Source organism: Eleginops maclovinus, chromosome 19, assembly GCF_036324505.1.
Source record: "Eleginops maclovinus isolate JMC-PN-2008 ecotype Puerto Natales chromosome 19, JC_Emac_rtc_rv5, whole genome shotgun sequence".
NCBI classification, from domain to species: Eukaryota; Metazoa; Chordata; class Actinopteri; order Perciformes; family Eleginopidae; genus Eleginops; species Eleginops maclovinus.
This window is the reverse complement of record NC_086367.1, coordinates 18,259,927-18,283,303: the sequence shown is the minus strand read 5'-3', so window position 1 is coordinate 18,283,303 and position 23,377 is coordinate 18,259,927. Positions and strand designations below refer to the sequence as shown.

Below are 23,377 nucleotides of genomic sequence, written 5' to 3'. Positions count from 1 at the left end.
GTAACGGGTTATATAGAACAAATTGTGGTTTTCCTACATATGAGAGCAGCAGGTGGTAAGTGTGCGTGTGTTTAAGCCATCAGAATTTCCTTGCTTCTCTTATTTATGAATGAAATTTGCTAATCAAAGCGGTCGTGCATGCACTCACTCGATGTTCTCTTCATTGTCGTTTACATAAAAAAGGACAAACATACGGAGGGAAGAATACAAATGAAAAGCAGCTTCACAGATTAGTATTGGCAGCTGATGAGTGCACACGTAAAGAAATGAGCAAATACACCTCCCGCATTCTCACATGCACACGCAGCTGCGGTTTTGTCTGCTGGTGAGTATCAGCAGTTCTTCCCTCCAACCGTTTGGTAATTCAATAACGGAGAGAGAAACGTCCCTGAAGACAAATGTCTATTTGTCTGCAATCTACTAGTCTGCACATCACTCAACAGCCAGGTCCCATATTTACAAGTGCAGCCAAAATCTGTGTGTGTTGTCATTCCCATTATACATCCTTCAATACCAATCAGAAATCCTGCTGGCACTGCAGATTACATTCAATTTCAGAATATTCTAACTCTCAGTGGAGAAGACATAGTGCAGAGGCAGCGTCTGTGTGTGTGTGTGTGTGTGTGTGTGTGTGTGTGTGTGTGTGTGTGTGTGTGTGTGTGTGTGTGTGTGTGTGTGTGTGTGTGTGTGTGTGTGTGTGTGTGTTTTAATCTTCAATGTGCAAATGTGGGTCTAGAAGTGTGGGTAATTGAGTGCTCTTTAAGCCTTCCCCATTAATAAAGGTTCTTCTTCTTCAATACAAACTGAATTGTTCGGCTCTTTAGGGAGATAAGACAGTTTCTTCCAAGAACTCGTACACACTTTAAGAATGGGCTAAATTATTGAAGCCTCCAGAGACACATGAGCTCTCACTCTATCCTCAAACGACCCGAGTGCGTGTGAGTATGTTTGTGTGAGACCAACCTGTTTGTACTCTGACTCGCGTCCCACCAGCACCTGTAGCACGTAGCTCACAGGATCTCCTCTCATTGGTTGGATGGTCTCCCATGTGATCTCACACGTGTTCCCCTCCAGCTGGTGCACTCTGGGAGCTGTTGGAATAAATGACATACAAACATGATTTCAATCCTTTGACCGCCACTTCCATTAATGTCATACTTACTAATTATTTAGGAGTAACAGCAATAAACCCTTAATAAGCATCCATTTAGGTCTGAAAATCGAATGCTTTATCGCAACTGCAGTCATGAGCAACTGAGCAGGAATTACACATTATCCTGGACCATAGCCTCGACACGGTGAATAAATTATACATGTGTATTAATTCTGTTTTTCCACCTTGATAACTGTTTCGCAAAGTAATACATTTCTTAGATGATGACAGCATAACAGTAATCCAATTCTGACTGCATTAACTGCTCCTCTTAATACAGCATACACTTTGTAAACTCTAGAGGGACCTATTCATTGAATGGTCCAAACTCATCCTGAAGGAAAGAAAAACCCATCAGACAGAACATGCACGGCTAACAGTTTTATGGAAGCTACTTATAGTCCTGAGGCTGTTATTCGCCTGTTTATGGATATATCAATGCTGTGCTGCACATTCACAGCCTCACAGATATACCCATAATACTTTCCGGGTAAATCACCCGAGAGGATACTCTTTACTATGATTGTTGCAAGTATAATAAGCCAACGCTTCTCGGTTTACAGGAAAGGCTGCATACTGGAGGCGATAATCAAGCATGCAACAGTAAACATGTCATCTGTATGAGAAAAACAGAAACAAATGTATTTCCGTTTCCTGTTCGGGAAGCATATCACCTCTTTGGGGCCATCAGTGTAACTCTTCAACTGGCGGGGCAGGTTGTAACATCCCTTAAAGTTCAAACTTAGCCTAGTTCTGACATCAGTGGAGATTTAAACATCACTAAATAAAAATGGGTTGCTCTCACAAAGAGATTGGATGTAAGTAAATATTTACGCCAAGTCATTTTTCATATTGGACCGTTAATAGAGTATGAAGAGGCGAATAAATATAACATGGTGGAATCTTTTGGATAACATTTTACAAAACGAACACAACTATGCTTGGATTCCTAAATGCTATGCTTGGATAAAGCAAGGTTAAATGTCCAAAAACACAAGATAGGTTAGCTTAATAACATTTTCCCTCTTATTCTCGAATGCATGACTACAAATGAATAAAAAAAAACTGATATTTGTCCTTTACAAGCCAAACTAAATAACACAAAACGTTACAAAGTATAAGAAGTAAGCTTAATATATTGTACGCCTCCCTTAAGCTGTATTTTTTAAAGTTTTGTAACAGCTTGTGATGCTACTCTGACTTCCTAGGTCAGTTTACCTTTGAGGGCAGGAGGCACGGACTTGGTGGTGCAGAAGGTGTGTGTGTCGGAGAAAGGACCATCCCCCGCATCACTGCTGGCCTGTATTCTGAAGCTGTAGCTGCTGGACTCAGTCAACCGTTGCATCTTGTAGGTGTGGCTGGGGCCGTGGTAGATCGTCACAAACCTGGACGGAAAATATAAAGCAGGTAAGAAAGTAAATTCCATATCTAAAGGGGAAATCAGTAAATGGGAAATAAGGAGAGAACAAAGGAGAGAGTTGGGGACAAACCTGGCAGAAAGAATAACTGTTCCTAAGATAACAGACAGGGTGGAGAGTGAGGTGAAGGTGAGAGGAAGGAGTGATGGTGCTATGAATCGATTAGAGGAAGGTAGAGATGTGGTGAGAGGCTCATTTTAGAAACTCGGCTAACCATGGCAGTGAGTGATGACGCATCACTGTTCCCATCACAACATTTGTTTTAGCGGCTGACTTAGACACTTTCAGGATTGGAAAAATGCATTTTAATGGGATTTTCAATGACTCATCACACGTTATTAAAAGTTATTGGTGCATGACATGGTTGACCTTACTATATTTGCATAAGTCATGATGTCACTTCAAATTATAGTCTGAGTTTTATCACCAAGGAGTATTTTTTACCTTGGCTTTAACTCTGTCAGTATAGGTTTGGCATAACACACAAGGGTAATGTTGTCCTGAGAAATAGGGTGTTGAGACCTTGAAAAGAAATGAGGATGCTGATTGGAAGAGAGGAGCGTGCATCCAAACAAAGACAGCAGGGATTTATAAACATAGAGGAGGAATACTGACAGGCCATAGACACAAATCTAAATAAAATCGGGCACGAAAAAGAGTTTCTGGCTCTCTGAATGGACAGATTGATGGATTGAAGGATAGATGATAAGTGAGCAGTTGAGTGGGTCAGGGAGAAATGGGGCTTTGAGTTGAACAGGAGGTAACTTATCTCCACTATCATTGAGGAGTCTGAGTGAGGAAGGGTTTTGGGAGAGAAGAAAGAGAAGAAATACAAAGGTGAGAGCATAGGAGGCAGAGATGGAGGGAGAAAGTGAGAAGAGGGTAAAAAGCGGAAGGAAAAACAAAGCATGGAGGCAGTTTTCTCAAGGAAAGACAAGAGAGAGTGAGGGAGAAAGGAGACACGAGAGAGGTCATGGTTTAGTAGCCGGCTATAACTCCAGATGAGCTCTTTATGTGGAGTACAGTGAAGTGATGCGTTTCTGATATATGACGTTGTTAATCCTTTGCTTCACTGCTTTACAGTGAACACCCAGCACTGGGGGAATGAGTTGCACTGTAAATACTGTAGCCGAGCCGCCCCTTTTTCCCCTCTCAGTCCCAATCACATGGCTAATAAATGACCACACACATAGTAACTACATCAACTTTCAAGTTTCCATCATCAAAACAATTAACACTCGGCAGAGCACGGACAATAAACACACACACAGAATCACCAGGCCACAGATAACGAGATGAACCGCATCCTCGGACCAGAGCCAACTGACCCAACAATTAACAAGCCCGGAGCAGGACAGAGAGGTCGGAAGCAGACAAGGATGTGGTATTCTCCCGAAGGTCACTTTCCAATATTCCGTTTTTATACTGATTTCATAAAATAGAGTTGTATTTTTTAAGTGCCAATTTTGCTGGTTCTTGCTGGATGCTTGTTTTGTTTTAAGAGGACATATTATGCTAATTTTCAGATTCATATTTGTATTTTCTACCCCTACTGTGTCAAAAAGGAATTTATTTTCCTTATACTGCTGCAGCACAACGCACAAACAATATATATACCACACTCCCCTCAAAAGCACAATAAGGCCACTTAAAGGACTACATTTTTAAACACAACACTGTTTCCCATAGCCTGCAATCATTCCACTCACACAGAACATTTTGTGAATGCTAAGCCATTTATTTCGGCATAACGTTATCAAACAGCGTTGGTTTTAAAAGCAGGTTGAATCAAAACAGCTTCTAATTTATCGGAAAATATTAAAATGATAAATCATTCCACTTCATCAATAAAAAGCTTTTAGCAATGCATGAAGGTTAAATACTAACTTTATCCACATAACAAAGATAATCTAACCCTAGCCCTAACCTTAGTTACATAAAGTGAAAATTATGACCAGAACAAATGTGTTTAAATCATCATTACATTTGCATAGAAATTGCGTAAAAGTGTTATAAGTTTCAAGGAAAGCAACTGTTTATTTTTGCAATCATTACCTAACATTATAGCGTGAATGAATGCAGGCCTGGAATGACAGATTGGTGAACATAAACACAAAAAAAAAGACTGAATTTAAGGGTGAAGGAAATGAGCGGGCTGAGTGGGAAAAACAGAACTTTAAGGACAGTAAAATGGACAGAACATGGACGAAAGGGTGGACAGACAGCAGTGTATATGGATTCTATGGATGATGGCAACTGTCCCAAGCTTTGCCCCTAATACTCGTCTTCAACCCGCGTTAATCCGTCTTATTTTGAAGTCATTGTCAGAAAGGCTTTGCATTGCACTGCCTGTGTTGTCATGGTGCCCTTACATCCCCAATCCCGCGGCCAAAAGGTATTTTGAACTCAATCAAACCCTGCTTTCAAATGGCAATAGCGGAGTGAGGGAAACACGTGAAAATGAAATAGCCATGAGCGAGGGAGGATGAGCAACAAGTCTGCATAGAGGCCGATAAGAGCGGACAAAACTAGCTGCTGAGAGGAAGAGGCACGTAGCGGGAGGAACGAGGAAAGCTAAGACAAGGGATTCAATATAGTGAGGACTGAGAAAAACAGCGTTGTTTATCATCTGCACAGCCACAGAGGCATGGCGAGGTGGATGGGGGGAAACAGAGATGGTCAAAGAAGAGATGAAATATAAAATGTATGACAGGGGTCGCATATTTCTCCAGATGTCCGCCATGAGGTGGAGTCCTCTTTCCAACAATAAAACTAAATGAATAAATGTAAATGAATCTCCCACAGACTAAGAGGGAGAAAGGAAAGAGACAAGGTCGGTGAATGTCAATCACATAAATAGACAGTAATGCTATTTTGTTAAAAAATTACATTGATGTAATTTATTGGGGAAATCTACAATTGCATTTGGAGAAATTGCAGCGAGTTATTCAATATGTTTGTTGACAAAGCGATCCGAGATTTGATACTTTCTGTAGCTCAGTATCTCCCCCGATACATTAGGATTAGCAATGAAGCATGTGGTTGCCATGGTGAATTCATCTATGATAAAACTGCCTGCTAGTTTACTTTAATAGAGTGCTATGAGAAACCAAAAGGGGAAGAGCAAAAAGAGCCCTGTAAACCGTCTCAGACCATTCATATGTTGATAACCCTCTACACACACACACACACACACACACACACACACACACACACACACACACGCACACACACACACACACACACAAAATGACACTACTGCAGCACCTAATACACCTAAACACCAAGTCACAGCCACCAGAAGCTGGAAGTGATGAATCCTACGTGAGAGCAATTAGGAAGAATCAGTCAGGAATCACACATGGTCATTATGAGGCAATTCATCCACTTCTACTTTACGGAGAGTTTCCTTGTGGAAGAAAATGATGGCAATGAAGAGGAGAGAGTGTGTATTTGTGCTGCCATTTTTTGTGTGGGTCTAACTAAAACACCTAAAACCTTAACTTAAAAAACCCCCTCTTAGATTCTACCTCTCCTGTTTTTAATAATGTGCATATTCTAGCAAAGATAACAATCAAAAACGTTCTTGAGAATTAAAAAGATAATGGACTCAAGAAGAAACTACTCAAAAGTGTTGTTTTGTAAAGAGCAAAAAGAAAGATATAGAAAATACGATCCCTGTGGAAAGACCATTGAGCTTTAATTCTCTCCCACTTGAAAAAGCCGATTGAAAAAGCCTACTATCAGAGTCCAAGGGGGGACGCATGTGGGAAAAATAAATGAATCAAAACTGGCAAAAAATGCAATTTCTGCCCATGGAAAAACAGCCACCGTGGAACAGAAACATTCTGAGTGTTCTTTTCATTATCTTCAGAATATTTTTCTGTACCAAATGTATTTATAAGTACAGAAAAGTATTAGCGATAAATGCACTTTCTATGCGTGAGCAGCATAAGGTGAGGCATTAAGCTGGAATGAATTTGAACTTGAATTTATCATTGTAGGTTTTACCCAGGACTGGTCTTATCTTAACTATAAAAATCATATAATCAAAAGGACGGATTAAGGAAAATCAAGGAAGTAATTGTTGCAAATGCCAGGATGTTTCTTAAAATACCGTCGGATCCAAATATGGTGCATGCCGACAAATGCTCACACACAAGAAACAGACACACAGACACACAGACACACAGACACACACACACACACACACACACACACACACACACACACACACACACACACACACACACACACACACACACACACACACACACACACACACAGTCATAATAATCACTGAGCCAATTAGTAAAGGGTGAATAAAACTCTGAACTGTCACAGCTGTTCTCAGTTGGCCGGCAGCAGTGTGCGTGTGTGTGTGTGTGTGTGTGTGTGTCTGAGAGGTTAACAGCCGAATAGGTCCCATCTGTTGCCTGCTGCACTCTGGATCATTACAGAGGTGCCAAGGAACATGGGTGCCAACTCGCTGCCAGCCAAGCCTTAATTTAACCCTGAAGGCCGGCCAACCAGAATGGCTAAGTGCTCGGCGATGGGAGGGGGATAATCTGACAGGTGGGCAGGGAAATATAAGTAGCGCTGCTTTCTGTTTATTCTGTTACCCTCTTCATGCCTCCTTTAAGTAATTTCTTCTCGGATGTTATAAAAGACTTGCCCTCTTCCAATTATGTTTTGCACTCTGTCAGCCATCATGTCCCCCCCCCCCCCTTCCATCCTCCTCCTCCTCCTCCTCCTCCTCCATCTGCTAATTCTGTCTCCCTGTTTCCCTCTTTGTCACACCTGTCTGACCAGTCAGCTAAATAGAGCCTTGATTGTTGGAGGCTGTATCCCGGCTGGCTCCAAATGCCCTCGACGTGCCTACTCCCCGGTACATCTGGTTACCACATATATAAAGCAAAACGCACACACATATAACAACTACACACACTTCCATGCAGACAAAGTCCCTTGTTTTCTCTCAAGGTGTTCATGCTCAGCCCTTCTTGTGTATGTGTGTATTGACCTTCTGGGTCCTGATTTGCTGTATTGACTGGCTGTGGGTTGAAGAGACTGAGAAATGGGTTGCGGACGGCGGCTAAGAGGTTTAGAGAGCACAATCTCACAGTTTCAATCTCAGGACGTAGATAATGATCCATATGTGAAACTAATATTGTCTCGTCTCTTCCAAACTGTGTAAATTGAGAGGGCCTCTTTAGACCATATACACTTACAAACCTAAGAAAAGAAAATGATAAAATATGATGTTGATTTCAACCGTCTCAGCACTAATAACAGTACGGCATGTTTTCATGGGGATATCTCCATGCTGTGAATTATATCACACACTGACGCCCAAGCAGTGTGAAGAAGGCACTTTATGGTCCACTAGGCAGCCGTTTTATTCTAGTATAGACTTAGTGTGTACAATGCAGTAAAGCTGAGGGTGTAAGGTATATAGGAGCCGCTGTAAATGACTTAGAGGCAAATGTAATGAAGTGTGAAGTGTGGACAAAACTTGTCTTTTCAAATGTATCAATATAAGCCGCAGCTGTGAACTGATATTGTGAAGTGTAGATTGGATTTTCACTTCAAGGTTGAAATGTTAGGAAGGACAAAACCAGGAAAAAATAAAAAGAAAGAAAAGTATGAGAACGTAAACTGGTCAGTATTTCATTTATCAGCAATACCCGTATACACATGTGGTATAGAACATGGTATGCTCGGCACCTCCTCTCTATACTAGGAGGTAAACAACAAAGATCAGTGGGTGTGTGTGTGCGTGTGTGTGTGTGTGTGTGTGTGTGTGTTTGCTCCACCTGTGGTTCTTGTCCTCCATCTGTAGTGTGTAAAGAATGTCGTTGGCGAGCAGGGCGCGGGTGTGTGTGTTGCTGGCGTTCTCGCCCCACTTCAGCTTCAGGCTCTGAGGGCCCGCGGCCGAGCATTCGAGAGGGGGCGGGGCTGGAGGGAGGGGGCGTGTCCTCACCAGCAGGGTTGGACTCAAGGGACTGGAGCCAATGGCATTCACCGCCTGGATATGTACACTGCAAGAGAGGGAGAGACAGGTTGATTGTTAAATAATTGAAATATAAATTTGTGGTATCAATCGGATACTACTTGAATCTCTGGAATAATGTCTTGTGTGCATGTTGTGTTATATTCATAAGCAGGAAGAACATGTGCACACAGTTAGTTTATAACCTGTGAGTGTGTTTGCAGACCTATTTATCTAATGATGGAGCAATTTTCAGTGAAGAGGCTGATCTCACATGTTAGCTTTGACCTTGGTTGTGTTTGTGATCCCTTTGCCCATTACCTTTCCCCCATTACAATTCGATGTTCTCTCCAGGGTGAGAGTTCAGTGTCTCTGCACTTGTTTCCTTCATCTACAATATAGTCGTTTACATGGAAAAAAAGCAATCACTGCCGAACTGTGTTTCAAAAGATTTACAGTTCCAAGAAAAACTGGTATTATTTGTCTAACCTGATTAGTGCTTAGTTTCCAGAAATTGAATCCAGGAATATGTAATATTAATAGGACACAAATCTGTGGTTTCTGTGCAATGTGATTAAAAACAAAATTCGGAGTTTGCATACGATTTGAATTGTTCACCTTCATCCAAAATACAAACATCCCCGCGAACAGGGACACGAAGATCTACTGATAATTAAAAAGCACTAGCAGGAATTAATTTAGTTTTTTTTAACTCCCCTGCTGCCTTTCTTCTAGGAACCCCCCTCCTTTTTTCTCTCGATGTCTAAACAACTGATTAGCTTCTCCATCAAAGGCCCTCAGCTAGCGAGCATCCATCGTCTGACATTCAGTCGACGATTCTATGTAACTGTAACCTTTCATTATAATTCATGCAGCAGAGCAAGGAGTGATGAGAGAGGTGAATGTTAGATAAACAAGCAAATAGATAACAGATGATGAAAGATGGAGAAGAAGGAAAAGGGTGACAGATAAAGGATCTTAGCGTTTCATGATGGCGGATTACATGTAGTTATGTATGGGATTAACATTTCAAAGTTCAGAATAGATGTTTTCGTTTCCAGGTTTTCTGTTTCATCATGACATGAAAAAAAACTATGGGGAAATTAGCAAACGGTCCCTCTCTAGCAAAACACTGAACCTCATCAGCCACTCATTAAAAAGTTAATACAACATTTATTTTGCAGGTGGGAAACCGATGGTGTAATGTGTTGACAACATTCCTTTACATACTTATTAGAAATGTTATTTTTTTGACTTTTTCAAGGCTTCAGTGAACCTGCCGGTGTTTTCTACAGACATAAAAACCTTTTAGCATTATTAAGAGACTGAGACGGTATTGAGCAGGGGTGAATAAGAATGTCTCTGAAACCTTGTATTTATGAAAAGCCAGCACTGGAAAAAAAAATCAACTTTGTTGCCATGGAATTTTTTACCTGACAACATTCAGCAAAATCTGTGGAGACCTGAAGGTTGTGAAGCTTTCAACGAAAACTGAGACATTTTAAGGAATTGTAAATGGTTTCTATGTACTTTTAAATGTATAAAATGTTAACATACAGTATACCATATACTATGTTCCCGGCATGTACAGAGAGGACGAAAATGACCAGGAGTGTCAACATTATTTATCAACAACAACAAAATAATCAAACTAAAGCAAACAAAGCCCCACAGTGCAAACAACCTTTACTGCGGTCCTCCCCAAAGCTATTTCGCACAAATGGAATAGGAATAATATTATTTGAAGTACTCCATGCTGTAAATAAACTACCCGAATTATCATCATTGTTGCACACAAAAACACTCACAGGTAGGTAGACACACACACACACACACACACACACACACACACACACACACACACACACACACACACACACAGTTCTGTCTCTGAGGCTGCTATTATGCAGGAGAGCAGATCGACATCGGGACAAAACAACCTCAGTATGAAAACAATGGTGTGACCTCGCTGTGCCTCTTCACCAGCCTACTTGGACACCCTCCCCCCCCTCAATTCAAAGAACTCAACCACATGCACACTCACGCACGTAATCACAGAATGGCTTATAAAGACATAACAACCTTAGCTGGGGATTCAGATTACTAAGTAGTTGTTTACTGTCGCTCGAGTTTACCACCATCTGACATTCGTGTCACCAAAACATCGTACAGGCTATTCACTGCTACTCAGTACCACTACTGGATCTTACTGTGTACCTGAGCCTGTTAGACAATAGATAGATAGACATTATAGTAGCGATTATACTATTATCTAACTACCCAAGTGACATTTGCTGATATGTAAACATAAAAAAATGAAGGTTTGTTTGGTGGCTTGCTCAACAAGCTTCGGAAAAGACGTAGTAATGTTTGTAAGATAGATGAGCAAAACAATGTGCAGGCTAAGCTTATCCTAGTGAGTTTTTTTAGGAAGGAACAAAGTTTCAAATGCTCCGACATCTGATGTTCCTGTACATCTGCCTATCCCATTAATGTCAATGGTAGTATATCTGGGTTTTTATCTTCAGCTATGCAAGTCAAAATGTCAACCAGTGATTTGTGGACCATCATCTTCTATAAATCACACTTTGTTTCCAATAAAACCTGTTTTCACATCAGCCCTGCTGTCTGCAATCGTATGTCAGTACCTGTATTCGCTGTCCGGCTGCAGGTCTGTCACGAGGTGACTTGTCCCTGATTCCACAGTGATGGTTTGGTCGTCCAGGGTGATGACGTAGGAGGTGATCTCCGCCCCGTTGCTGTTTGGCTCGTCCCACTTCAGGTGGAGGCAGGTAGACGGGGAATGGCCTGACTCCGAGGAAGTCGGGAGGTCCAGGAGGATGAGGGTGGAGACCGGGTCGGGATTTGTTGCCGGGGTCCGGAAACTCACCTGCTCGCTGTAAGGACCGGCACCGGCCTGATTCACCGCCTGAGATGGACACAAAAACACAGAGAGGATAAGCAACATGAAAAATGGGGTGGATGGATTTGAGGACAAAAAAGAGATAAAGAGAGGGATAAAAATAAGAGAAGAGCAACATCAAACACAGATAAATAATAGTTAAAAGTAGGTTGAAATGAGACAAGGTTGAAATGTGACAGACAAAGAGAGGGAGATGAATTCAAATAAGACCTGAAAGCATGTTTAATAAGTTAGTCAATATCTGTCACGTGGAATCCCCTCAGGGAGCCTCCGTCAAATATCCTTCAATTGCATTTGAGATATAAAAGTCTGTTTCCTTGCCGCAGGAAACCCAAAAAGTTATACAAGATTTTTTAAATATAGATTTGAAAGATTTCAGTGTCACACGCCGGCCAAAACTGGCTGTCTTTGAGGAGCGATGGATTTGTTGGATAGGTTAGAAAAACAAGATGCAGTACATCTGAAAACACGAGGACCATCTATTTTTTTATATGAAAATGCACTAAAGTCACTTTCCAAAAAGAGCCCGGCATACATTAATGTGAGTTCACATCAAGGAGGAGAAGGATTGATTTGCAGTCTACAACATGTACTTTAAGACTTGACTTATTACTTTTTCTTGGCAGTTAACTATCTACGTTGATGGTCACACATTAAAAGGTAATGTTTTTTGATTTATCTTCCCTTGTTAAATATGTTTTTGGCAGTGTAGAAGGACAAATGTTGGGAATTTATTTGTGTGATTGGCTTTCTGTGTGTTTTTTTTTCATAAAAAAAGTCAAGCTATAAAGATTTTCCAATGCTAGCGTACGTGAACCTGCACCATTTAATCATTCAGGTAGAGGACATCAGCAGAGAAACAGAGTTCAAACAAGTCAATGCCTATTATGTGGTCTGTTTGTGCAATTCTCTTAAAAGGCACATACAGTATGTCCTTTTTTACATGTATAATCACACAGAAATATACAAAGACAAATCACACGCACACAAACGCATCGATCGGGACATTTGGATGACCTTGTGCTGTTCTTAAGACCATAAGTGAGCCCATAAAGAAGCTAGCTATAAACCATGCTGTTATTACATTCATAGCTTCAGAGGAGGGGAAAGTCAGTGAGTGTGTGTGTGTGTGTGTGTGTGTGTGTGTGTGTGTGTGTGTGTGTGTGTGTGTGTGTGTGTGTGTGTGTGTGTGTTAGAAGTATACACACAAAATAAGAGCACTTATTTAAGCACTAGATTAAGAGTCAGAAGATAAAATCAGTTAGCGTTAACCTTTCAGTGTAATCCGTCTGTGTTTTTTTCCCCCTGCTTTTAGGGCTCCCTTGGCTGTAATTTGTATGCAAGTTTCTGCATTTGTCTTTGATTGTGTTCTTTCTTAATGGTCTGCCATGCAGGCAAATGTACACGTGTCTCAGGTTAGTACAGGTTTTTAAGAGTTCAATTCAAACTCTTTCATGGTACCTAAAACACAAGCTCTCAAAGCATTTATCATCACATCTAAATTGTTAAAATAGATGCGAAAAAATTAGGTTACAGAATACCTTCAAACAGTAACCACAGAAATCTATGTATATTTTCATTTTGATTATTGGACCAGCAGTTTATATTCACATGGGTTGTATATTTCGTATGTCTTTGATTGAAATGCTTACATAAAGGACAACAAATCAGTATGTTTCCTGAATATATAACAATGTTTGATCTACATAATAGATTGTGTACATAATAATCCCAAATCTCTAGACTTTTTAGGAACCCTGATGTTTTTGCATGCCATGTCATTCATAGTGCATGTGCTTACTTATTTCCTGTAGTATAAAAATCTCTGTGTGCCTGTAGACGGATGCAGTATCTGTGTGTGGATGTGTGTGGAACATATTTCCATGCATTTAATACCCACAAGTAGATTTTGAGTGCAGATTTGAGTGTGTTTTACCTGTAGCCTGCAGCAGAAGTCTGTGGCAGGCGTCAGGTCAGACAGTTCGCACTGCGTGGCGGCTCCACAGTAGATGAGCTCCATGGGATCGTCTTCCCTCGCCCACTCCAAGCGATACTCAGAGATGTCTGTACCCGAACCCTCAGGACTCTGTATACACACACAGACACACACACACTTAGCTAAAGCCAATATGGACTTTGGATTAAAAAAAAAACCCTCTTCCTTCCCACTACAGTGAATAGGGGCACATTAAAGCAGGCCTTAGGGAGATGAGAAATAAACTACCATCAATTTATGACAAAACGCCAGAGACTTTCTTGGAAACATCATACAGGAAAAGTTGGATGGCTATAACAAAGACCGTCTCCTGGGTCTAGCGTTCGCAGCAACAGACACACCAACAGCAGCAGCTTTTTATATCAGTAAAAGAGAAAGAGGGGGGACTCTTTAGACAGCCTTAAGAAAGGTGGTCTCTGGCCGTGGTCAAGTAGCACAAAAATGTAATGTCTATTCCTAACCACTTCTCTTAACTCTACGGAAAACAAATCAATGATTCGATGAAATGAAAACAACTTTTTTAGCATCTTCTTTTATAATGCATAGAAAAGGAGTACAGTTATAAACTCAATGTTGTATGGTTGTCAGTACAAGAAGCGTTTATGGCTGAAACTAAATCACACTTCCTATGAATTTATATTAGTGTACATCCAAACTACGACAGCTGGATGTCTTGGACAGTCTAATGGTGCGTCGCTTTAAATGCCATTGCCCTTATGAAGTGTGGGACCAAATTATCTCCTTTACATTCTCAAAGGATATTTCAGCCTACAATATGTTAAAGCAGATAAGTAAAGGAACCACAGAAGCATATTTTCCTTACAGTTAATAAAATATAAATACTTGAGTGTGTTTTTGTCTTTGTCTTACCTCCCAGTTAAGCGTTACGCAGGTGTTACTGGTGAGAGCGATGAGTGGCGCCCCGCACTGGCCAGGAGGGCCCGCTGCAGTCGTCACTTCGGTTGGCTCAGAGTACGATCCAAACTAAAGGAGAAGAAGAGAAACCACCACACTCCGTGAGATGTGTGCAACCAAAAAAAGCAGGAGAGACAGAGCAAAATCACCCAGGGTTGCCTGTTAATGTGAGTGCTAGTTTTTGGTTTGCCGCTCCTGTATTCATTAAGTGTGTGTTGTGTTTGAGACTGTACTCGAATCAGCCAGTCTGAGTACTCGTTTCCTCTTTAGCTGTGGAACAATCATGCATCCGTACGCCTGCTGTTAGTCTGTCTGGGACTGTCTGACCTGGTCTGTGTATCTGCATCTATGTGTGTGGCTTCAATAAAATCCACTTGAATTTGAATTAAGTGTGAGCTTTTTAATATTTGGCTCATATTAAGAGGTTCCACAGATGATGTACTCAATGTGCTGAGTGGATAGTACTGATAAAAGAGCCATTGAACAGAGACTTTCTGCTTGTAAAGTGAGAAATAAGAAGTACCTCTGTTGGATTCTATTGTAATGCCTGGTGAATTGCAACTTATTATTTGGTGTTGCTGATGTTTGTGCATGTAGATTTCTCACCCCAGCCTCGTTGGCAGCCCGCAGTCGGAAGCAGTATGTGGCCCCAGGCAGCAGACTGCCCACAGTGCATTGCAGCTCTGACCCATGGTAGACCTCTGCTGGCTTGGTGTCCCCCTCGCTCATCTCCAGACTGAACACACACTCCTCACATACTCCCTCAGAGATGGGAGATTCTTCAGGGACACAGAGACAATCAAACTATTATCAGATGACATGTAGAAAAAAGCCAGGTGAACCAATGATGTCACGTATACGTTTAAAATCGAATATGTTTCCTTTTGGATGTCATGTGTTTACAGATCAGGTCGACAGGGGCATTTTTTAATCTTCATCAAGGGATTTTTCTCCCCCAGCTGCTTCCACTTAGTTGCAATAATGTGAAAGTAATAAATGAAGAAGACATTGGGGAAAACCCTTCCATTCATTTTGTTTAGTAATAGTTTGACCTTCAACTAGAGGCTGATTAGGGCTGTGTGCAGCTAAATAAACTTGTTAAAACAAGTTCCTTTGCGCAGACTTTTGCCTGCCAACAGATAACAGCACTAATCTGCAATAACAGGCTGAAATTACGAGAGTTAAGCCAGATATGAGGCTAAGTTAGGCATTTAATGGACTAAATCAGAGCTCAATTAAGTTGAAACATGGTCGACTGAGGTTCATTTAGAGTTGGCCAGGAAACATATTTAGCTGCCAGAGGGTGATTAAGCCGCCTTACATAAAACAATCCAAAGCATACGTGTGTGTTTGAACTCACCCCATTCTAACTGCACTTCCTTGTGTTTGGCTTTGCCCACAATCCTTGGTGGTTGGCAGGGTCCTGGCGGGACGCTTAATGTACGGACTGGAACACTAACAGTACACTTCAGGATAAACATATGAAATCAGAAAGACAGAGAAGGAACAGTTATAAATCAGTTAGAATAATATTATTTATATTTGGGTACTTATGATTATCTTTCTGCAGATTGTGGTTTTCCCCACATTTTTTCAACATGTAACACTGATGCATTACTGCGGCTCAACTGCAGTTTCTGAAAATTAACACTAATCTTGCTCTAAAGTAACTTCAGCATGCCTGACTGTGTTTGTGTCTTACCGGGCTGTGTCCTCCGGTGGTGATGCTACACACACGTAGGCGGTAGTATGTCCCAGGAGTCAGGCGCTCACACACACATTCTGTTGCTGGACCACTGTAGGCTACCTCCCACTGGCTCGCTGCACACACAGAATTACACAACCGATCAAATACATGAGCATTACATCACACACAGAATCCCCAGCTGCATTGCATGTATGCTGCAGGTCAATCTAATTATTTCCCCTGACAAGAAATCCCTCTAATCTATATAGTGCTGCTTTTTTGCTGCATAAGAGATTTTACACATAACTACAGCTCATGGAGGAGTTTAGAGTAAACATCAACATAAAGAGTTGAGTGACTGCTTAGAGCTAACTCAAACATCTGTTTCAGAGCAGTGAAGCACACACATACACTGCACACGTAATACTTTAATGAATTACAGGGACCAAGTCATGGCTGTTCCAGGAGTTCACAGCTGGTGCAATTTAGCGAGAGGTAAAAAGTTTAAAAAGGAACAAAAACATGAGGACTTTGAGTTGCAAAGTATCTTTCGTCTTAAAAGCCCTCAATACATATTTTCAAAGTCAGAAGTTGAATCCTTCATGAACACCAAAGCAAGGATGTTTTTTATTATTTCTCTAGAGACATTTTTCTGTATTTTGTCCGTGCTCTTTCACTGGTTTAAAGATGGGTGTCACTTGAAAAAAATACGATGTCAGAATATGACAGTTGGTTGAATTGTAGGTCATTGCAGTCAAATCCCATCAGATGACACCCACACACTGACGAAGCGGTTGAGGTTTTTTAACGTCAAACTTTTTATTAATAATCGGAAAGTCGGAAATTGGTATTAGTCATGGATATTTTAAAATACATTTCAGGCCAGGTTTTCAGGGTTAATTAAATGTTAAGATTGTTATCTGATCTTGGAACATGTTTTTCCAATAAAAACTGATATGGTAAATCCTATCACACTCAGTCACACTGACTGAATTTGAGTTGCAGATAATCCAGGGGCTGATAACTCCGTTAAATTATTCCACAGAGATCAATCCACTGAACATATGGTTAGATATCTGCTGCTGTAGATCTTCTTACACTATCAATGTATGAAATGGTTACACGCTCTATTCTTCGTTGTTTGATTTTCAACAAACAAAAAACAACAAACTACTTTTCCTCTGACGTTATTGAATGACCACAGATTAAAGCACTTATTGCTCATTCCTCTTCCTGCTTAAGAAACAAGAGAACATTTGGTTTCCTGGAGTGCAAATCTGCTAAGATCTTAAAATGCTGAACGCTAAATCGATAATAACAAAGCGTAAATTATGGTCGCAAGTCTTCTTAGGAGAGTAAGTGGGAAAAATGTCTGCACCGTGAGAAAGGACACAGGGGGAGTGAGGACGGATGGAACATTTAGAGCTTTCTTTTATAAGAGGATGGACTGAATAATGACTCAAATTAGCCGGATAGTGGCACGGATAAATGGATGGACTTTTAGATGCAGACATATAGATCCTACCTTCAGAGCATCCCTCCGAGATCTCTAGCAGGTATGTAAGAGCCCCTGAGCCCCCGGTGTCCTGCGGAGGATCTGTTGGGGTAACATTGTGCATAAATGTCATAAGCAGGAGAATGTGTAAAGTTTAAAGATATGAAATGACCAAAAATCGCTCGGTATTAGCACACATCAATTGAAAAAATGATGAACACATTCATAAGTCATCCGTTCAGACTCTTCATGACATTTAGCCTCCTCATCAATCCTGAAGACATTATGCAGTACCTATAAAGTGTCAGGAGCTGCGACAGATTGTCTGTCTTTCGGCCAAATAAAAGAGTATAGTTGTTTAATTGCTGCAAAAGATTCAGTAGTAAGGGAGGTAAACACTTCGTTTTGTTTTGTTTTCATGTGTATATGGACTACTTTGAAGAAACTAAAATATGTACAGTAATTGTGATAGCAGCTGGAAAATAATATGCTATAGGGAATGATTTGTTCTGAGATTATAGGTAAATCAGCACTGCTGGAAGCAACCTCCTCAGCTGTGCCACTTCTCATAGTTATTGTATCAACACAGGAGCAATAATTACAGTGAGGCACACCCTCGGGTGGTACAGTTATAATAAATAAGCACAAGTTAAAAAGCAGCAGGGGAATACAGTGCCACTACCTCACTTTGAAATGGCTAAGCTGTTGATGGTGGAAAAATCCTCATTTAAAGTCAATTGTTTAACACCAAAAATATGTTGTGTTTACAGCTTGTGGTGATTGAGTTACACTACACAATCGGTGCATTTGAGAAAGGGCAGGCTGCAGTGCTAGCGCAGGACAGATGGACGACTGCAGACATGACGACTTTTATGGCTGCTAATTCAGATTCATGATAACACTCCAGAGGCAGCAGGTTGTCAATAACTATCCATCACGAACAGTTCTTCTGCAATACGCTCTGTACGACATTTTTGATTAAAAAACAACAATCTAATGAAACAATGGGACTTGAATTAAACCAATAAAAAACTGATAATTTTAAAACTAGATTCTTATATTATTGCAATCACAAATTTACACAATTTTGAACCTTTGCTTTCTTTTTCCCTTTTTAACTAACGGACTAAAAGTACATGAGTGAAGCAATCCTTAGTATCTCAGCAATCTTTTAAATTGACTACATGATCGAAATCAAGGGTTAAAGCTAAAGAAGAATTCACTTTTGGAGGTTGTTTCCCTGTGCCTTTGCGCATTTCGACTTGTCAATGCACCAGAATGTTTGACGCATGTACATGTGTGTGTTTGTGTGTGTCTTTACCCCATGTGATGGTGAATCCGTAGGGTGTTTCTGCGGTGACACAGGGTGTAGATGGAGGTCCTGGTTTGTCTGGATTGGTGGTGCACACCAACACTTCACTGGGACTGCTCTTTCCCTCCATGTTCGATGCTATGAGCTGCAGGAAACGGGAGGGGAAATTGACAAAATTAAGTGTTGATAAAGGAATGAGAGTGTAAGAAAGAAAATGAAAACAGCGAAGAGGAAAGAAAAAGAGAGCAAAATAGGTTGGGAGAAAGCAAAAAAAAGGTCAAAGTAGACACAAAATGAGTAACAATGGGGTGTTGATGGCTGTGGACATTTATCAATAAGTAGAGGAACAGCCTGATAAATAGGAGCCATTATTCTCTGTTACTCCAGCTGTTGTTCTCCTGGCTTCTGTGCCTTCATCCCTCTTCAGTTTGATCCTTCCATTACCCCAATGGACAATCAATCTTATTTGTTCCCAGATGTTCTCAGCAGGTGAACATCACAAAGAACACAGGTGTCTCTTGTCTGGGAGCATGTATGTTTTATGTCCTCTGGGTTAATCAGATAGTGTAAGTGAGCACAGGAAAACGTAAGTGGAAGTCCACAGGAGATGTTTTATATAACTGCACCGTAATACATTGCTAACAAGACACATTCAGGAGTGGTTGCATTAATGATTGCGCAAACTTGCTTACAGAGATCTACTGATGGTACATTTTGTTTCACAATGTCCCCACATAATGATCACAGCTTTTAGTCGAGCCGGACAGTGTTCTCTACCCGCTAAATGGCTGGTGTGTTGCCTTCCTTCACTTCTGCTTAATTTGCAGTAAAGTCTCTGGTGGTAAAATACTGTACTCATTCCTAGATTGATTGATGTTTTATTAGAACAGAAAGTCACCTGAATACATTTGTATCCTTGGAAACATTTACCACAAAGAGAACATTGCTGACTGGAAATTGATCACGAAAAAAATAATACATAGACATGAGGACTCTAGTTGTATGAGCTGTTCTAGAGCCGAAAAAGCCAAATTATAACACAAATAAAGGTAATATGTGTAGTTTAAGCATAAAGGTATTCTGTATTATTGTTGTTTTTATAACACTTTTAAGATACATTATTTTCTTTTATTGTAAAATCCTATATAAGGAATTTCACTGAACTCATACACCAAAGCAGCTAATGCTAATCATGCTAATTATTGTTCATTTCTACCATTCTGAAACTCTTATGTACACAGAAACGTTTGCTTCCATGAGAGTTTTCTCGAAGTACTCTCATGTCTGTAAGGTAAACATGAAGCTAAAGCTAGCAGACATAGCTAAACTATCTTTTTTCAATGAGTTTGTAGAGTCTTACTGTAGCTAAGCTAACTGGCTGCTACGTTAACTTCATATTTACCCACACAGACATGAGACTGGTATCGGTCTTCTCTAACTCTCAACCAGAAGTGTAAATCCAAAACTGCTAACTATAATTCAAAAAACACACTATTTGGGAGGTACCATTTAAACACTTAAAAAAAGCACCAAAAAGTTCAATGCACGAAATTCCCACAACTTAAGATGATAATATCATATTTCGCTCTGGGAAGTTTGTTGATAGGTATACTTTACTAATCAGACTTTTGAAAAGGATTACATAAAGTTAAGCTGTGGGAACTTTGTAGCATGTAATAGCCTACCCCTCTCTCTCTCTCCCCCATTTCCACTCAGCCTCTTCTCTGTTATCTGTCCAATAAAATGCAAAAATACCAACAAAATATTCTTCAAAATAATAAAAACACGCACAGCAAAAGTTGTGACTTACCCTGAATTTATACTGTGTACTCCTCTTCAGTCCTTGTACAGTACAGGTCAAGTTTTCTCCAGTGTACTTAGGATGAAAGTCTGTTCCCTGTGTTAACAAGGACACACAAATCTGTCAGTATACTGTCTGTGTTTGTGTGTGTGTGTGTGTGTGTGTGTGTGTGTGTGTGTGTGTGTGTGTGTGTGTGTGTAGGGTTTCAGTGAGGTATTAGACTAATATACATTTTTAAACATATGGAGGCAGTAAATGCTGACTTTTACTTCTCACAAATGTGCGGTTAAGGGTGGTAAGGAGTACATGGGGGCCTTTGGTGCAACTCCCTTCCTATATACGCTAGTCAATAACATAAATTACTGCTGTTTGCATCTGCTGTACATTTCCCCCAGACTATTTTGCAATGCAAGTTATTTTAGGTATACAGCAACCTGGGGAAAGTTGTTTATTCTCTTATTGCTCTTCTTGTAGGATTCAAGTGACTGACAGCACAGAGCTAAATAAAATACCAGGAAAACTGAGTTTCACAAAACCAAGTTAAGGTTGCTATGGTGGATTGTGTAGGTCCTGAAACGTATCTATGAGGCCTTGTTTTAAGAAAAAGAAAAAGAAACCTGTGCCAGCAAGATAAACTTTATGAGTGTTTTCATATAGTATAGGTTTACATGTGCACAGTACTCACGCTGTTGTCCTCTTGGATCTCAAGTGTGTATTTGAGCTGCTCCTCGCTTGGACTGCCCTCAGGACGCCCCCACTCCAGGGTCACCCAGGACACCCCTGCCCTGACCAGCCGTGGAGCCAGAGGCAGAGCAGGCAGGGTGCCCATGGTGTAGAACACCACCTCTGTGCTGAAACCACTGCACAAAACACATTTTCATTTTAAGTCACATTCTTGCTTTTATTTAAAATGCTCTAGCAAATTCAAAAAAGTTTTGGATTACTTTTATGGAAAATGGAGTGCAGTGAAAAAGTGAAGGGCGGTTGTGCATCACAAATTACAATTTCACAGGGACTGACAGAGGAGAAGATTTGAAAGTAAAGGCCGGAGAAAAGGTGAAACGATTTCTAATGCTGTCATCAATTGTAATTTAAGGGGTATGTGAACGGTTGCAGGTGATGAGGGGGCTGGCATGATCACAGAGGAGAACAGGAGGGGACAAATGGTTATTTGAGAGTTGAAGGAGGTCAATTATTTGAATGTCTGGGCAGCGGCAGGGGTTTAGGTGGTCAGAAAACGTTAACGAAAAATATCTAGCAATCGGTAGCCGGTTTGTGTCGAGTATATTTGTAGGAGCATGTGTTCCCATTGACTCAAAAGTAATTCAAAGTAAATGAAGCATAAAGACTGCCCTGAGTTCAGCCATATAGCTTATATCTCCTCTCTCACACTCGCTTTCCTCCATCACTTTTTTCCTGTCAACCTCACAGCTGCAAGCGAGACGTGCACCGCCATGTTGACAAAGAGTAGACGAGAGGAAATGGAGCTAAAATGAGAAAGATGGCTCATGTCTCATGTGCTATAATAGCCAGGTCGTCTGGTGCAAGTTTGTGAGCATCTGTCCATCACTTTAATATGAAAATGTATTTTTTGGGCAGATGGTGTCCAAAACCATGGTTGCAGACCTCACATCATTTTAGGGCCATTTGCCATGTATTACAATAAATCAATGCTCCTACAGTTTATCAATAAGGAACAAGAAATATTTAAGGCATATGCTTCCAGTGCTATTCTTCGTGATCTGTGCATGAATCAATTTTTCATTCGGTGTATGTGTTTGTCACACCTATTTTTATGTATTCAGTCAGAGACAACAGTACCTTGTGCCAATGTCGTTGCGCGCAGCCACTCTGAACGTGTAGCCACAGGCGGGGAACAGTCGGGACACCTTATAGTGTCTCTGGCTCCCAAAGTAACATTCTCTGAAGACACTGTTTTTCTTTCCCTGCAGAGGAGAGAAAATATAAATACATATGTGGTAAGCATAGGGAAGAAAGTCAAATAACTACAACAGGAGACTTGTAAGGGAAAAGCAAGAAAAAGTACAAAATCAGAAGGAACATTTGTGGCTGAAAGAGATCGGAAATACATATTTCACAGCTTAATAAATCTTGTGTGAGGAGCAGGATGTTAACATCTGTTCAGTGATGTCTGTGATAGGTAAGAGTGTTTTTTAAAAGTAAGGGGAGGGCGTGACAGAAGACGGAGGAGTGAGAGACGAACTCACCTCATCCCACTCGAGCAGGTAGTTTGTAATTTTGGACCCATTGTCACCTGGGGGCTGTGGACGTCAGGAAAATGGACGGACAGATGCAGAGAAGAGACAAGAGAGAGATGAAGAGATTAGCAAGGGAAAAAAGAATCTGACACTGAGACTGAAAAAATACCTGGCGTGATTTTATGATTGGCCTCATCTCCTGTCTGGCTGACTGATGCCACTTTTTATCAGCGTGTGAGAGTGGATAAAATAACTTGTGCAAGAAAAAGTTAAAGAGAGGGAGGACAGATGTAAGAATTTCTCTTTATTAAGTGGTGTTGTGCAGATGAAGTCAAGCTAGGTAATGAATCAAGAAACATAATCTTCACTTACATCAAAGAATAACGTTTTTCTCCAAGTCTATAACTCATAATCTTGTTTGGCAGTATGGATTCATCCATCAAAACCAAATGATAATAAACCACTG

At 40.7% G+C, this 23,377-nt stretch overlaps 1 protein-coding gene across 1 annotated transcript in view; it reads right to left on the bottom strand.

Moving 5' to 3' along the window:
• Positions 1–23,377, bottom strand: part of fndc3ba (fibronectin type III domain containing 3Ba) — an 88,909-nt gene that overhangs the window by 5,513 nt on the left and 60,019 nt on the right. The window contains exons 12-26 of the mRNA XM_063909081.1: positions 22,921–22,974; positions 22,514–22,638; positions 21,378–21,552; positions 20,702–20,788; positions 18,901–19,036; positions 17,610–17,681; positions 16,100–16,218; positions 15,758–15,863; positions 15,004–15,176; positions 14,353–14,466; positions 13,423–13,572; positions 11,212–11,492; positions 8,388–8,612; positions 2,372–2,538; positions 964–1,091 (exon numbers count right to left, since the gene is read on the bottom strand). Coding sequence (XP_063765151.1) covers positions 964–1,091; positions 2,372–2,538; positions 8,388–8,612; positions 11,212–11,492; positions 13,423–13,572; positions 14,353–14,466; positions 15,004–15,176; positions 15,758–15,863; positions 16,100–16,218; positions 17,610–17,681; positions 18,901–19,036; positions 20,702–20,788; positions 21,378–21,552; positions 22,514–22,638; positions 22,921–22,974 — 2,112 coding nt within the window. The remainder of the gene's footprint in view (positions 1–963; positions 1,092–2,371; positions 2,539–8,387; positions 8,613–11,211; positions 11,493–13,422; positions 13,573–14,352; positions 14,467–15,003; positions 15,177–15,757; positions 15,864–16,099; positions 16,219–17,609; positions 17,682–18,900; positions 19,037–20,701; positions 20,789–21,377; positions 21,553–22,513; positions 22,639–22,920; positions 22,975–23,377) is intronic.